General features: G+C 28.1%; 5 protein-coding genes across 5 annotated transcripts; 2 read left to right on the forward strand and 3 right to left on the reverse strand.

Annotated features, from left to right (window-relative positions):
• Positions 1-454: 454 nt before the first annotated feature.
• MKS88_004320 (U6 snRNA-associated Sm-like protein LSm6) lies at positions 455-688 on the forward strand (the record flags this gene model as incomplete). The annotated part of the gene is made up of 1 exon (XM_067217487.1): positions 455-688. The coding sequence occupies one exon, from the start codon at positions 455-457 to the stop codon at positions 686-688; it is 234 nt and encodes a 77-aa protein (XP_067071910.1).
• A 902-nt stretch (positions 689-1,590) lies between these two features.
• MKS88_004321 (L-lactate dehydrogenase) lies at positions 1,591-2,541 on the reverse strand (the record flags this gene model as incomplete). The annotated part of the gene is made up of 1 exon (XM_067217488.1): positions 1,591-2,541. One exon carries the CDS (start codon positions 2,539-2,541, stop codon positions 1,591-1,593), a length of 951 nt encoding a protein of 316 aa, XP_067071911.1.
• A 3,423-nt stretch (positions 2,542-5,964) lies between these two features.
• On the forward strand, positions 5,965-8,075 carry MKS88_004322 (dihydrofolate synthase/folylpolyglutamate synthase; the record flags this gene model as incomplete). Its single annotated transcript, XM_067217489.1, has 4 exons — positions 5,965-7,020; positions 7,407-7,617; positions 7,761-7,883; positions 8,032-8,075. 4 exons carry the CDS (start codon positions 5,965-5,967, stop codon positions 8,073-8,075), a joined length of 1,434 nt encoding a protein of 477 aa, XP_067071912.1.
• A 1,155-nt stretch (positions 8,076-9,230) lies between these two features.
• Positions 9,231-10,032, reverse strand: MKS88_004323 (SNARE protein; the record flags this gene model as incomplete). Its single annotated transcript, XM_067217490.1, has 2 exons — positions 9,231-9,270; positions 9,410-10,032. The coding sequence occupies 2 exons, from the start codon at positions 10,030-10,032 to the stop codon at positions 9,231-9,233; spliced, it is 663 nt and encodes a 220-aa protein (XP_067071913.1).
• A 2,918-nt stretch (positions 10,033-12,950) lies between these two features.
• On the reverse strand, positions 12,951-16,815 carry MKS88_004324 (uncharacterized protein; the record flags this gene model as incomplete). Its single annotated transcript, XM_067217491.1, has 3 exons — positions 12,951-12,999; positions 13,302-16,523; positions 16,688-16,815. 3 exons carry the CDS (start codon positions 16,813-16,815, stop codon positions 12,951-12,953), a joined length of 3,399 nt encoding a protein of 1,132 aa, XP_067071914.1.
• Between the last annotated feature and the right edge of the window lie 314 nt (positions 16,816-17,129).

The following is a 17,129-nucleotide window of genomic DNA, read 5'->3' on the forward strand; positions in this document are numbered from 1 at the left end:
GCAGGAGCAGGTGTTAACAAGTATATGCATATATATGTATATGTGTGCATGTATCTGTTTGTACATAAATGGATATACAATTATATATGCGTACATTATCGAGACAAAACGCAAACAGTGCAGTGTGAAAGGTCATGTCGAATTAGTCTTAAAAAATTATTACAGATTTTACAGCTTATGGGTTTATTAAGTTCATCGTACGAAATCATTTGAGCGTATTGTACGTAAATATAAATAGATATATATATATGAATAGATATATATATATATATGAATAGATATATATATATATGTGACACTAATATAGATACGTAGGACTGCTTTATACACGTGACTCTGCTATATATACATAGGATCGCCATACTTACATAGAAGTAATATATATACGTGGGACTAATAAAATATATGTATACATATATATGTGTGTAGTACTGTTAAGGGCTGCCATAAAAAGATGAGCTCCAATTCACCTAAAGATTTTGTTGAAAGCTTGAAAGGACGAGCAGTAATAGTTAGACTAAACAACGGGACGGATTACAAAGGAATACTAGCTTGCTTAGATGAACGCATGAATGTTGCGCTGGAACAGACGGAAGAATATTTCGAAGGAGAATTAATTGAAAAATATAACGATGCTTTTATTAGGGGTAATAATGTATTTTACATAAGAGCAATTGAAGATGAGTAGTAATGATATATATATATATATATATATATATATATATATAATATATATGTAACCGTTTTATTTGTTTAAAATGGGTATTATGTGTTTAACTTTTTTTTATTTTTTTTTATTTTGATGTGCAAATGTTTTTAATGTATAATTTTGTTTGCATCGCGTTTGTAAGACTTTAACTCAGCCATATTTTGAGCGAACGTTTTTTTAAAAATCATAACTTCATTTGTGAGAGAAAAAATGGGGAAGCGCAAATGTAATGAACTGATAAGGATGTGAACGAATTTCCCCTAAAATTTGCATGCAAGTGCAAGCTCATGCACATACACATATACATGTACTTATACGTATAAGGCGCTGCTCCCCTTTCCTATTAGTAACATTCATTAAACGTTTTTTCTCGGTTTAAATTTTATTAATCGTTCTTAATTATATGTCTATTATAAGGACAAGAAAAAAATAGCACGTTTTAAAATACATAATCTTATTTAAAAAAAAAAAAAAAAAAAATCATTTAAAAATTTAATTACATGGTAATATTTAAATGGCAATAAATAAACGGCAAAAATTGGGGGAACACACACAAACACACACACATACACACATTCCATGTTAAGATAAAAATGAAAAATATATATATGCATTTTTTTCTTCTTCATATCTGCGCTGTTTGTCTCTCTTATATTCGCCTGGTATTCTGTGTACGCCTATGAGATATGAGACTTGCTCCTGGCGCTAATTATCGCACTTAATATATGTACATGTATAATAGTACACATATACACATACATATATATATACAAATATACACATATTTACATACGAAAGAACACACATGCACACCTCTTGAGCCGTAATACTCCCCTCTTTAACTTTAAAAAAAAAAAAAAAAGGTCAGGGAAAAAAAAAATTTACACTAAAGCCTTCATTCTCTTCGTTTCAGCAATAGCTTCATCAAATTTTTTTTTCTCTTCACTGTTTAACTGTAACTCGATAACCTGTTCAACACCATTGGCTCCTAAAACAAGGGGTGTACCTCCAAAAATATCACTGTGTCCATATTGTCCTTCTAATAAAGTAGAACATATTAATACTTTTTTTAAGTCTTTTATATATGATTCAGCCATTTCAATAATAGCAGCAGCTGGAGCAACATATGGTGAAGCATGTAAGTTAACAATTTCCAGTGCTGTATTTACAGTCCTATCAAATATGGCATCCAATTCAGCATCGGTAATTTTTTTATTATTAATAAATTCTTGTAATGGAATACCACCAACAGTTATGTATCTTTTCAAAGGAACCATTTTATTACCATGTGCAGCAACAATAAGTGCATTTACATCTCTTGGACAAACATTTAATTTTTGTGATATATAATATTTAAGCCTAGATGTATCTAGAACACCTCCTAAACCTACAATTTTATTTTTTGGTACACCTGAATGTTTATGTAACAGCTGCACCATTACATCAACTGGGTTTGTAACAACTATTATAAAAGCATTTGGACAATAATTTTTTACATGACCACCTATTTCTATCATAATTTTGTTGTTCAATGGTAGTAAATCATCTCTATTCCATTCCTTATCACTCTTTCCTGGAACCTTTGTAAATCCTGCTGTTACTATTACTACATCTGCACCTTTTAAATCTTCATATGAATTTGATCCTGTCACTTTGCAATTTGAATAAGCCATTACATTCATATGAGATGTATCTAATGCTTTTCCATAGGGCATGTTCTTAACAATGTCAAACATAACAACATCTCCTAAGTTCTTCTGAACAATTAATGTGGCCATAACACCTCCAATCATACCTGAACCGACTAGAACAATTTTTGTTTTGGGTGCCATCTTTCAAAATGAGCAGCTACTGGGAATGGGCGGCTGTAAAGTAAGATGATACAAAAAAAGGGGAATATATGAGTAATTATTCGAAGGCGCTTTTGTATACATTGTGCCTATGGACAAGTGCTTATATGGGTTTATTTAAGTGTACGTATTTTTATAAATTCGGGCCCGCAGGTATTCAAACAGATAATATATATATATTATATATATATGTATATATATTATATATATATGTATATATATTATATATATATATATACACACATATACATGTAATTGATCGCAGGTAAGCAATGAAGTAAAGATGTTCATGTTACTTACGTGATAATGCAAAAAAAAAAAAAAAAAAAAAAAAAAAACTCGAAAAGAGTATATATTTGATGATCAATGGATAAGGGAATATCCTCTAAAATATGTGCAAAATTTTTCGCATCAAAAAATGGCAGTAAGAAATTATGCTCCTTAATATGAAGTTAACTGAAATCAAAAATAAAAAGCAAAGGGCCCATTAGCACTATTACTTATAAATATACTTCTCTTTGTTAATATCACAATGGGGTAATATGTAGAATATAAAATAGCTATTTTTTCGTGTTTGCATATATTATGTATGTATATATATATGTATGTATTTATATATGTATGTATTTATATATGTATGTATTTATATATGTATGTATTTATATATGTATGTATTTATATATGTATGTATTTATATATGTATGTATTTATATATGTATGTATTTATATATGTATGTTCTTACATATAAATTTTATTTAAATTTTTAAGGATGAATTGCGTTATTACTTAAAAGTTTTTCGGAAGATGTTTAACACAGGATTTTTAAAATTCAAAAAAGGGAAAAATGTTCAGATGAAAAAATTAGTTGATATTTTTTTTTTGAATTAATTTTTTTTTTTTAAAAATATTAAATATATAAATATACATGCTTACTTAATTATACATACATAATTACATAAATACATTACAATCAATTATGCACATATGATTATTTGCTTGCAGATGGTATCTTAATTATGAATTTATACTATGAGGATATATGTACTATTTTATCACTTGCATGCAATTGTTTTTTTTTTTTTTTTTTTGCTCGAAGGGTAATGAAGAGCAAACTTTTTTGGCTTGCCTTACTACTCTTATATAATATATACAATATATGGTACAATTCAATTTTTATATATTACTTATTAATGTACCATTTTATAGAAGTTATCACACCTTAAACTGCGAAATAACTTAGTAAAAGTTATAGAAGTGCAGTTTTACTGTTCCACTTCGGACCGAGGAAATGAAAAAAAGAGTAGAAAATTATTATAAAAATAAAATATAAGGATAAAAATAAAAATAAGAATAAAAATAAGAATAAAAATAAGAATAAAAATAAGAATAAAAATAAGAATAAAAATAAAAATAAATTCTAAAGGTTCACTATTTTTTTTCAAAATTTTCATATCATCCTTTTGTCGTTTTTATTCTGTTACTATTGAATGCAAGTTCACATAAATAGAATAACCTGCGCTACTTTTTCTTATTTTTATTTTTTTTTTTTTATACATCTCACTATTGTGGGACCCCGTCTCCACGTTTTGTACTTAGATATATATATATGTATATTTATGTATTTATGTATATTTATGTATTTATGTATATTTATGTATTTATGTATATTTATGTATTTATGTATATTTATGTATTTATGTATATTTATGTATTTATGTATATTTATGTATTTATGTATATTTATGTGTATATGTATATTTATGTGTATATGTATATTTATGTATATATGTATATTTATGTGTATATGTATATTTATGTGTATATGTATATTTATGTGTATATGTATATTTATGTGTATATGTATATTTATGTGTATATGTATATATTATGTATATATGTATATTTATGTATATATGTATATTTATGTATACATATCTACATGAATGCTACCTGCGTATGTTCACAAAATGGTACTACTTTTTTATACTTTTCGACACTAAAAAATAGTGAAATACTCTTTTCGTCAGTTACGCACATTTCAGTGGCATATATATGATGTACTGGAATAGCAAAAAAAAAAAAAAATAATAATAATAAAATACGTTTCTGTAATAAGAACTATGTACAATAAAATTAAATTTACGTCGACAGGTTTGCAGTGCAGTTTTGGTAAGTTGTACAAGGATATCTACATAAATGTATATTTTAGCACATATATTTAATATATAAGTATGTATATAGGTATTTATGTGTGCGCCCATGCCCTGTGTATATCATAAACATATGTACTCATATGTTCCTCGTTGCATAACACTGTAAGAGCAAATTAAAACACTTTTCATACGTCAAAATAGAAATATAAAGAGCGTGCTCTAAATTAGGGGATGTTTGACTTATCACCCGCTTAAGTTACATTTTGAAAAATAAAAAGGCGAAAAACGAAAAAAAGAAGAGGCGAAAAAGCAAAAAAGTAAAAAAACCCAAATCATATTTCCACTGTGTAAATTTTTTTCATAAGACGTTATGTTCCTCATTTTCAGAAACAACTTATAAATATATATCTCTCTTTGTATAGTTTTTTTTTTTTTTTTAAATATTCATCATTTTTTTGCGTCATTTAAAAAAAAAGCTAGAAAACAAAAAAATTTTATAAAAAATGTTAAACAGTAGAAATTTTTAGTATTAAGCTACATAAGGTTAGTCAACATGGAAATTTTGTCGCTCTTTCGAATTATATAAGATAAAGAAAGATAGATATAAAGATAAAAAAAAAAAAAAAAGGAAAACAATAAAAAAACGGTTACATCGCTTATTAACTGTAAAAATATATTTATGCAATTAAAAGGTTTAGAAGGACACGTTACAACAAGGTTTATGTAGAGTTCATTAAGGCGCTAAATTGTTTCCATAAATTTTGTAGTACGCCTCTACTATAGCTGCAGTGCGAAGTAATTAATTTTATTTTTTCATTTTTATTTTTCTTTTTTCATTTTCTTTTTCCTTTTTCATTTTCTTTTTCCTTTTTCATTTTCTTTTTCCTTTTTCATTTTCTTTTTCCTTTTTCATTTTCTTTTTCCTTTTTCATTTTCTTTCTCGTTTTTCATTTCCTTTTTCTTTTTTTATTTTCTTTTTCTTTTTTCATTTTCTTTCTCGTTTTTCATTTTCTTTTTCTTTTTTTATTTTCTTTTTCTTTTTTCATTTTCGTTTTTCTTTTTTCTTTTTTTTTTTCTGGCACATTCATTTGTATTAATTAACTGATGAGAACTTCAGTCAGGTACACACTGTTCAAACGCGCCTAACTGGTCAGAAATGTCTGGCACTTCAAGCTATTGTGATCAGTCAAATATTTAAAATCCTTTAGAAATAATATACATTTACCCCAACTTCACTGTGCGTTTTGAAACATGGGGGAGGAGATAAAAAGTTATGAGGAATGCTTAGACAAATTATATAAAACTCATGCAATGAAATTAGGACTTGATAGCATGAAACAGATGAGCGAGTCGTTTAACAATCCTACTGAAAATTACAAAACTGTGCACGTTGCAGGTACTAATGGAAAGGGGTCAGTATGCTATAAAATTTATTCATGTCTGAAGTTGAGAAAATTTAAGGTAGGAATATATTCTTCTCCTCATATATTTTCACTAAGAGAAAGAATAATAGTAGATGACGAACCGATAAACGAGGAGGATTTAATATGTTTAGTTAACCAAGTATTTAAAAAAATTAAAGAAATAAATATATATCCATCCTTCTTTGAAATTATTTCACTAGTTGCCTTTTTACACTTTTCAAATAAAAAAGTTGACTATGCAATAATAGAAACAGGGATAGGTGGAAGATTAGATGCTACAAATATTTTGAAAAGTCCTGAACTGATCATAATAACTTCCATAGGTTATGACCATGTGCATATATTAGGATCCGAGCTTAAAGATATATGTAATGAAAAAATAGGTATATTTAAGAAAAATGCAAATGTAGTTATAGGACCATCTGTTTCTATATATAAAAATGTTTTTCAAAAAGCAAAAGAATTAAACTGCACTATTAATGTAGTGCCACCAGAACCAAGAGGAGAAACATACAATGAAGAAAATTCTAGAATAGCTATGGAAGCATTAAAATTGTTAAAGATAAATATAGACAATTTTTTAAAGTCAGTTATACATATTAAACCACCACTACGAAAACAATATTTAGCTGAGGAGCAAATGCAGCATGTAAAAAAGAAATTCATGTCTACAAATTTCCTACAACAAAATAATGATTATTCTTTATATCCTCATGCTGTTATACTAGATGTTGGACATAATGAAACCGCCATTGATAGATTGTGTCGAGATATTAACATCTTTCATAAAGGAAAATTAATTAGAGCATGTATATCTATAACGAAGCCACGAAGTTTAAATATATTCCAACCCTTAATTGCGCAGTTTCCGCATGTATTGAAGGTAGTTCTTATTTATTTATAAATTTATATATTTATTTAGTTATATATGTATTTACTTATATATGTATTTATTTATATATATTTATGCTTACTTACTTATATATGTATTTATTTATTTTTTTTTTTCCCCCTATCCTCTCCTAAAATAAAAAATACGGAGTTATCTATATAATTACTGCTCAGTGTTTTTTTAAATTTTACGTAGTTCTTGGCTGCTTTGATTTTGTACACACACCCACATAAGTACACATGTTTCGATAAAAGCGTAATATTAATATGTTTTTTCTCTTATTATTCGTTTATTGTTAACAATTCACTATTTGCTGAACAATTGTCCATCTTGTACTCATTTTTTTTTTCCATTTTTTCCCGCATTCTGAATGATAGGATATTTTTTACTTACCGTCCTTGAATGAACGGACATACGATTTTGAAGAGTTAGTAGAAATGATAAACTGGGATAATCGCATAAAGGATGAATTAAAGGAACATGTTTTAAGTGGAGCAAAAAAGGTGAAACAGTGGTTGAGGATCCATAGAGGGGAGAGTGCAGATGACCCAACTAACCCAAACAACGCGGACAATTTGTATAAAAGGGGTACACTATACATGCCTACAAATGTATGTCCACACATACATACATACATATACATACGTATATATATATATATACATATGCGTACTTGTTTATATATGTTTAACTTGCATTTGAAAAAAAATTTTATTCCCTTTTTTGTATAGGTACCATTCCGGTAATTGTGAAAAACGCCTTTCTGGAATGTTGCAAAGACAATTCAATTTTGCTAATTTGTGGAACTTTTTTTATTTTTGATGAAGTTTTAAATTCGTTTGATATATACTCAGGTATGATGAGGAAAAGATTAAAGGAGAACATCTGAGCGTTCTTACTCATAAGGCGTGAAAAATGAAAATATAAATTTATTTGCATGTACATGCAAATGTGTAATTTATATATGTATATATGTATTTTTTTTTTTTTTTCCTGACCTAGACATGCAAGATACAATTTTTATGAACGAACCATCAACAATTTAAAGCTAGTAAAAAAAAAAAATATATTCATGTGCATTTTAGGAGGATGGGAGAAAGAAAACAGACTTATTAGGAATACACAAAAGTGGATATATAATTAGTTGTAAACGGATGTAAGTACCTGGAAATACACATAAAAAATAAAGTCAAAAAAGTAAAGTAGGAATATATTTTATTAGCACTGAAAATGCTATGCCAAGGAATCAAGGAATGACGGATGTAGAACTTTTTTAATTGCCCCACATAAAATGCATGAACAGAAATAAAAGTCCTTTATGTTTTAAAAAAAAACTAATATAAACAAATGCCAGGGCGTGAGAAAATGAAGTTGAAGTAGGGAAAACGTAATGGAAGGAAAGAAAACGAAATGACAGCAAACCAAATGTGATAATATAAAAGATTAAAATTAAAAAACCATTTTCAATTTCAAAAAATAATATAACAGCTATTTTCTTGACTATGCATCAAGATTAAAATTTGGACACATTATTAACGCAACGTATAGAATTAATATTTTTAAAATATAACTGATGTAATATAATAATATTAATGTAATGGCTAACAGTAAAATGGGAAGCAGCAAATATGAGCATTTACTATAAAAAAAACTTCAATTCATTGTGCATCTCATATATATATATATATATATATGTAAGCACTCATGCACTAGTTTACGCAACTTTTGCATACCTTCCATATTTGCATTTTTACGAATATAACATGGGAAAAAAAAATCTATTATTTTACTGCACAGTAATATTATCTGATAACGGATAAAATAAATTTTTTTTTTTTTTTTTTTGTGAAACAAATAAATAAATATTTTACCTTTAATTATATTTTTACACATAAAACTATTGTGAATGAATGAAAAAAAAAAAAAAAAAAAAAAAAAGAATATTAATATGAATATCAATGTCAGTGTTAATGTTAATGTTAATGTCCATATCAATGTCAGTATGAATATCAATACAAATTATACATTATAGTAAAAAGAAAACCCTAAATCATAATGGGCTACCCATGACTGCTCTTACATATACATATACACACATATTCATATATATATATATATATATGTTAAAACATAAGCAATAATAAAAGCTCTGTTGTTCGTTCTCTCTCGACTGTAAACACCTCAAAATATGATACCTCTATTCAGTATAACTTACAGCACTGATTATTCTTTTTGGCTTGTCTAAAAAAAAAAGATAAAAAAGAGATAAAAAAATATAATCATCCATAGTGCTTATTATCAATATACATATATAACACATATATGTGGAGTGAAACTGATGGAACATAAAAAAGTTGATTATTAAAAGTAAGAAACGTACCTATAAAATTGATATGACGAATTGGAAAGATCTTGGCTTTTTTTCATAAGGTCATCTAATTTTTCTCCTCTTTGTAATAAGTCTTCAATATTTTTAAGCATGACATCCTTAACTTCATCAAGATCTTTTTGCACTCTTGATAATTTATCTGCTTCTGATGGGTTTTGATATTTTTTTAACAATTCATTTAATTCCTCATGAAATAACATATCTTCTTTTAAATCTTGAGTAATGTTTTCATATTTCCCTCTACATTTTTGTCTAAATAATTTCTGAGTATTGTCTATTAACCCAAAAGCAATTCTTAAAGGGTATGCCTTTGTTGATAATACTAATACACTAATATTATTTTCTTTACTTGTATATATATGTAAATGCCCAATGCCCGACTCTAATTCAATAATTTCTCTGTTACCTTTGGGTGTTCTACTACATACTAATCTAGAATGAAAGAATATATGCTCTTTTAATGAAGATCTGTGAAAAAAGGGGAATGACGTTAAGTCCATCGATGCGGACAAAAAAATGGGTTCTGATGCATCGTATTTGTAAATTAATATTGCGTATAAAGCAATTTTATTTGATCTTTCATTATTTGGAAGAGTGCTTGAAAAATCATTCATTTTAGATTATCAAAAATTGGGGCAACACAGGGATGTACAAGTAGGTATAACTGTCAAATAATATATGTATGCAACATATATGGGGAAAGATAAAAGGTTCCCAAGATTGAGATACTTAGCGAGGAAATTATGTATGCTAGTCGGAGTTCGAAATGTGTGCATAAAAAGGGGGCACGTATGTGTATGTTACGCATATACATAAACATAAAAATATATGCATACACGTGTATGCATTTATATTTATACGTATATATATCTTATAATATGATAATTTTATGCAAGGTCAAACAAAAACACCGTTCTCCTTTTACGTACAAGCCTCAGTTCGGCTGTTATACATTTACTATTACAAATTTAAGGGATTATGCTAATATTTTAAAAGGATAAAAACGACAAAAATAAAAAATCGTTAACAGTTATTTTGCAGCTAGGGGCATATCACGTTGAATAGGCACGGTGAAAATGCGCATAGGTGTACATATCCACATAAATGCACATACAAGTATATATATGTATATATATATATACATAAACTTGCATACATGTGCTTATTTATAATTTTTATCACAACTGACATACATTTAAACCATTTATTTACCCGTTCATATAATTTATTTATGTAATTATGAATTTCCAAAAAAAGGACATATATCATGTACACATTATCATACAGCTATAAAATGGAATAACTTGCAAAAAAAAAAAAAAAATGTTATACAATTTGTATTATAAAAATGGCGTAATTTATAATTTTTTTATATAGCAGAGTAACTCAACTTGAGTTTTTAATCTGTAAACATGTAAGCATGTGAGCATATTTATGTATGTATATTTATGTATGTATATTTATGTATGTATATTTATGTATGTATATTTATGTATGCATAATATTCCTGTAGTTGATAACTAAATAAGTGTATATAAAAGGTGAAAAGGCTTAGTTTTTATTACTTTAAAGAAATGAATATTTTCTTCTCTTCCTCAAAGCAAATAATTAACTGAAATAACCGTTGTAATTGTTATGAAAATATAAATAAATAGAGTCAAAAAAAAAAAAAAAAAAAAAAAAAAAAAAATCATGAAAATGATCTCTTAATTATTTATTATTGTACTTATATTATTCTCGTAATTATATTCATAATGGGACACTGATTTACACGAACAAATGTATATTTAAAAAGAGAAAATAACTTTGAATACATCATTTTTGATGTAAATATATATAAAAAAAATTTATTACTCAAGTTGAACAGTTTCTCTCATATTATTAACACGCAAAACAGAATTGCGCATGAAAAATGAACATGCACAGACTAAAAGATAGATAAAAAAGGAAATCAGGAAAAGATGTTACACTTACTACACTAGCCTTTTCATCCGTTCAACAAAAATGAGTATAGGGCAATTATATGTAAATGTGAAAACACAAAATGAACATGGCATCATTAATTATACTTTTTTTTTTTTTTTTTTATAAATGATTTTAATGGAAGTTTTGAAAAATGTAAAGTAAAAATTTCCATATATATATTATATTACGCAATAAAATAAACAATATATATTATACTTTTTTTATTATTAACGGAAAGAGGGGGAAATAAAAAAAAAAAGCAAAATACATATACACAGACATGGATATAAATGCACACACGTACACATACAAACAGGGTTACAAAAACATAAACCCATTTCAGCAGATACTATTTTAAAAAGGAGGAACAAATTTGCGTTTTTAGTTATTATGAAAAATAGTATAACAAGAAATGTTGAATGTTATATGGATAAGAATATAATTTTTATTTTCTCCCACTGCTAATTCATTCCTTTTATGTGCCATTATATATATATGTACATATATTTGTTGTCTTTAAACGACCAACAAGGGAAATAATAGCTTCTTTATGAACAAATCAAATGGGCGCATTCAATTGCTCTTTGAATAACTGTTATTATTATGTTATTCTTTATATTGAAGCCGAGTTATATAAGTACATGTTAAAATTGTTTGAGGTACAAATAAAATTTATATATGTGTACATGTCTCTAATTTGTAAGGGATATGTACAAATGGGGAAACATTTCTTTTGTACCTAATTGCCTTTGTTCCTTTTTCTCATTTTTTAAATATTATTCATTGGCATATCAGTATATTTGCTCTCCGTTATTATGGTTAACAATTGTGTATAAAGAAATGAAAAAAAATTGCACACATGTACCATATGCTCATATGCGTACATATGTATATGTATACGCATACATATATAGAGTAAATTCCTCCCTTTTTAAGCAACATCAATGGACGAGCTCTTTAGAAGGGAACATATGCCACCGTAGCTTTGCTCTCATGGAATGGCGGTAACTACATGGACGTGCAAACAAGCCCCATTTTTAAATTGTCACATGCCCAGATGTACATAGAAATATATATATGTGTGTATGTATGCATGTATGTATGCATGTATGTATGTATGTATATATGTAAATCTCTGTAAGGGACCATTTCCGTAACAATGTTCAGGTAAAATTTGTTGCTTGTTCTCCGTGCTTTCCTTTTTTTTTAAGTGAGTACGTTTTTACAATTTTGAAATAGTTGTTAACATTTCATTGCTAAGCTGTGTTACATGGTTAATTATGGAAACGAAATTTTTTACATGCAAAGCTTTACATGTGCGCAAATAGTTTCACTAGAAAAAAAAAAAAAAAAAAAAAAACCTGAACAGTCAGGCCAATTTTTTCAAGAAACAAAAAAATATATAAAATAGCTAGAAATAAAAAAAATATATAAACAAATTGGCTAGAAAAAAAAAAAATAATAATAACGAAAATAACAAATATGGCAGATATGACAAAAATGGTCCACATCATAAAAATGACTAAAATTCTTAAAATGGTCAAAATACAGCTCCTCCCCTCACGATTTAAACGCCGTCTACATGTGGAAAAGCAGGTAATGGGCTAGGTCCAGCGCTATTTGAACATCCAAAAAACTTAAAAAAATTGTAGATACATAACTCAAAAAAGAAGTGTGGAAAAAGTGAAAAGCGTCAAGAAATAAGTTAGAATAATAATTGATATATTTTTTTTTTTTGCAAATCTTATTATAGTGATGATCCTCATCCGTATTTTTGATTACGAGCGCGTAAAAATTATGCATAGAGAGTTGTATGAAATAATTAAACAATTTTTTTAAAAAACAGGTAAAAACTAAAAAAATATTTTTATAAACAACAGAGGGCGAATTTTTTAAAATAGCACAAAAGATTAAATACATTTTCATATTTTCATTAAGGTTACAATTGTTGTATATAGTTTTTATGGAAACAAGAATGTTTGAATAGATCATGGTCTTATTCAAAACGTGAAATAGTTCTTCGCATAATAGCAAAATTGCTTCAATTGATATGATTTTTTCAATCTTTTCACTGTTTTTTAATTTTCCAATTACATAATTTATTTCATCTGGTATATATACATTTTTCTCTTCCCCATTTTGGAACCTTTTTTTATTCAAAGATGAAACCCCCCCAGGTATATTCTCTTCATAGTATTTTCCGTAAAAAAAATTCTTCTTCCATGGGTAATTGAAATTGCAATTTCCATTCCCATTCCCATTGTTGCTATCCAAATTAGGACTAATATAATAAATGAGGTGGCAATTGTTTAAATTAGATAATCGGAAAAAGTAAAAGACGTCATCGATTTCTTTTCCTTCGTCGTAATTTGATACATCCCTCTGATAATTATCTAGGATAAAAAATAAAAAAAAAACAAACTTGGTAAAATTAGCAGGTAGGATGGGTTTCATTTGGATTTTATCGTTATTAGCACTATCATAGTTATTTTTACTATCGTCATTTCGACTGTTAACAGGGTCATCACCAATGATAGCTGTGCCATCCCCCGTGTGAGTAGCACTATCCCGAATAAGCAAACCAATTATCGTATTTTTTAAACAATAATTAAACGTTAAAAATATGTCCTTTGCAAAATTGTGGACCCTGATTATTAAAACAAAAGTCTGATTAGCCATTTCTGATTTTATAAAGTGTTCCACATATAAATTTAAAAATATTTTTTTTTTGCTATTTTTTTTTAGTATGCCTTTATAAGGATATACATAAATACATCTTAATATATCAAAATTTGCTTCATTATATATGGATGAGGATTTATTACCTTCTTTCTTTTCTTTTATTATATCTTCTTTTTTAAAACGAATATTTTCCTCTAGATATTTAAAAATGGAATTTTTTTTTAGGTGCATATATGAGTATAAGTTAACTGGAATTGTCGAATTGTTTTTTGCGTCAAAACATAATATAGAAAAGTATAGTGTGTCTACATTTCCTTGGCTACCTCCATCACTTAAGGGGAAATCATCTATATTCATGGTACCACTACTATGGGTGTTTAATGTTGTATAGTAGTCATTACAGTCATCAAAACTATTACTTTTACTTTTATAACAACATTCTTCCGAATTTTTGAAAACACTTCCATGAGGGGAATAGTTTGAGATATTTTTTTGAAATACATTCCTTACCTCTACCACCTTTTCGAGAGAAAGTTCGCCACTTTTGGAGAAATCTTTTTCGTTGGAAACACCTTTTTTTTTGTTGGTTGTGGAAGAGAGCCATCTGTTCTCCCTCACTTGGTCTACGTCCAAAACATTTCGTACGTAGTTAAAATTTTTTTTTTTTTCCTCTCTTTGTTTTTCGCTTCGTTCGTCGCTTCGTTTGTCGATTCGTTCGTCGCTTCGTTCGTCGATTCGTTCTTCGTCTCGTTTTTCTCTCTCTTCTTTATTATTCTGTACCTCATATACTCCCCCCTTTTCATTCCCATCATATTTACAGCTCTTCTTCCTACTTGTTGAAATTTTCTTTACATGCAACCTACCCACTTCTTTCTTTCTGCAAAGACCCTCCCCACCGCAGTCCTTGTAGTAGTCGCAGTTAACCACATCTCCGACATTACTGCATTTTGAAGAGTCGGTGTTACTAATGTGCATATCTTTTTCCTTGTAATCATAAAAAAGCTCAAAACTTGTTTGATACATCTGATGTGTTCGGATTGAATGAAAATTAATTATCTGGGGGTCAACCGTAACGTTGATGTTTTTATTTTTCCGTTCGACTTGGTTAAATGGTTTGTAAAAAAATTTTCCCCCTTCGTCAACATTGTCGGTTATATCATCTGCTAAACCTGCAGAACCCTTGACACTCGCTGTATCATTCGAATGCATGAATAGTTCACAGGAAACCCTAAAACCAACACAAATTCTTTTTTCTTTCCGCTTTCTCATCGTTAAAGTAAAATATCTCCTCTTCTGCAAATAATTTATTTTATGTTGATTCATTATAATAATATTCCTATCAAAAAATAGAGAATCATCATTAAATATATTGCCCTTTTTGTAATTAAATAAAACATATTTGTCAAACCCTAGAAGAATAATAATGTCTATATTAAACAAATAGATGTCTTCATTTTTTGTTTCAAAGATTATTTTGTTCAAAAGATAATTGTACACCTGTTTACAGTACAACAGATAGTTATCTACGAAATATTTCATATAATTAAGGTGTATGTTTCCTCCCCTGTCTTCTCTTTTTTTCTCATAATTATGAAATATATACTTGTAATAGTCTACTCTATCTAAATATTTGTAAATGTCCATGTTAGATATACAAACACAAAAGCTAACCTTCTTAATCGTAAAGGTTAAGCAGCTCACACAGTTGTCGTCGTACTGGCTCGCCTCAACCCTTTCACACACATGCTTTCCCCTTACAATCGAACTGCCGCCTTGAGTTACTGGACTTTTCTTCGCCACTCTACTATCAGTTTCACTGCTATTTCCGCTGTTACTCCCATCACTGCTACTTCCGCGGTTACTCCCACCGCTGCTAAAAGTGCGAGGGGGCTGTTCATCATACTCGTCTCCTTTTTTCTTGTCCTCGACATTTGGGAGGTAGTTCCTTAATCTTTTATTCTCTTGGTCTATTTCGAAATATCTATTTAAAGAATTCATATATGTGATACCGTTAATCTTAATCTGTAAAATTTTGTTTTTTGGATTAGCTACTTTATAGGAGATAGGAAACTCACTGTTGTGTGCATTCCGCACAATCATTACTTGGCCTTTTTTTTCATTCCCATTCTTATCATTCCCTCCTTTTTCGTCTTCCTTTTTCTCTTCCTCTGTACTGTGCTTCTTCATTTTAGTTCGCATGAAGTTATCAAAGTAGCACTTCATCATGTTTGTATATGTTTCCCCATAGGTCTTCTTTGTATACATATTAACATGCTTGTAGTACACATCACTCATATCCTTGTGCAGTTTCCCTCTTACCATAACGAGGATAGCATATTTTTCAAAATCATAATTTATATCAACAAATTTGTACGTACCGTTTCTGTTTCTGTTAGCATGTCTTTCTACCTCTGTTCGCACATTCTGCAGTATCCCCTTGTCAAACGCATTTTTCAAACTAAAAAAAAAAAAGGAAAAATGGTAAAGATATAAATGCCGAAAAAAGGGGAAGTATAAAACTGCCGCAAGAAGTTGACGAAAAATAGAGTATAACACGGTATACAAAAGGGACAACAACTTAAGGTTTTTTATTCCATCAAGCTGATCATAGCAAGTATATACCTGATTATGACAATATCTTCTGTTGGGAGTAAATTTGTGTCTTTCCAAAATTTCATTAGATCTTTTTCAAACGAAAAACAGTTAAAAACATAAAAGGAAATTGTGTACCTCAAGTATCCATTCATCATTTTTTCCTTTTTTTCTGCTTTGTTGTTCCATGAAAGTATACCCGCACATGGGTACGCTACGACATACATATACACATATATATATAAATATATATACACATATATATATAAATATATATACGCATATATATGCGTTTTCTATGATGTGTACCCCCTCATAGGTATGCTCGCCAACATGCACATGTAAATGCATATAAATATATATATCTTTTTTTTTTTTCGGCAAATCTCAGTGTTTATTTTTGTACCTTTGCTTTTTCTTAAAAGAAAGAACAGCTTGTAAAAAAAAAAAATAAATAAAAAATAAAATAAAA

Source organism: Plasmodium brasilianum, chromosome 12 (assembly GCF_023973825.1).
Source record: "Plasmodium brasilianum strain Bolivian I chromosome 12, whole genome shotgun sequence".
In the NCBI taxonomy this organism is placed as follows: domain Eukaryota; phylum Apicomplexa; class Aconoidasida; order Haemosporida; family Plasmodiidae; genus Plasmodium; species Plasmodium brasilianum.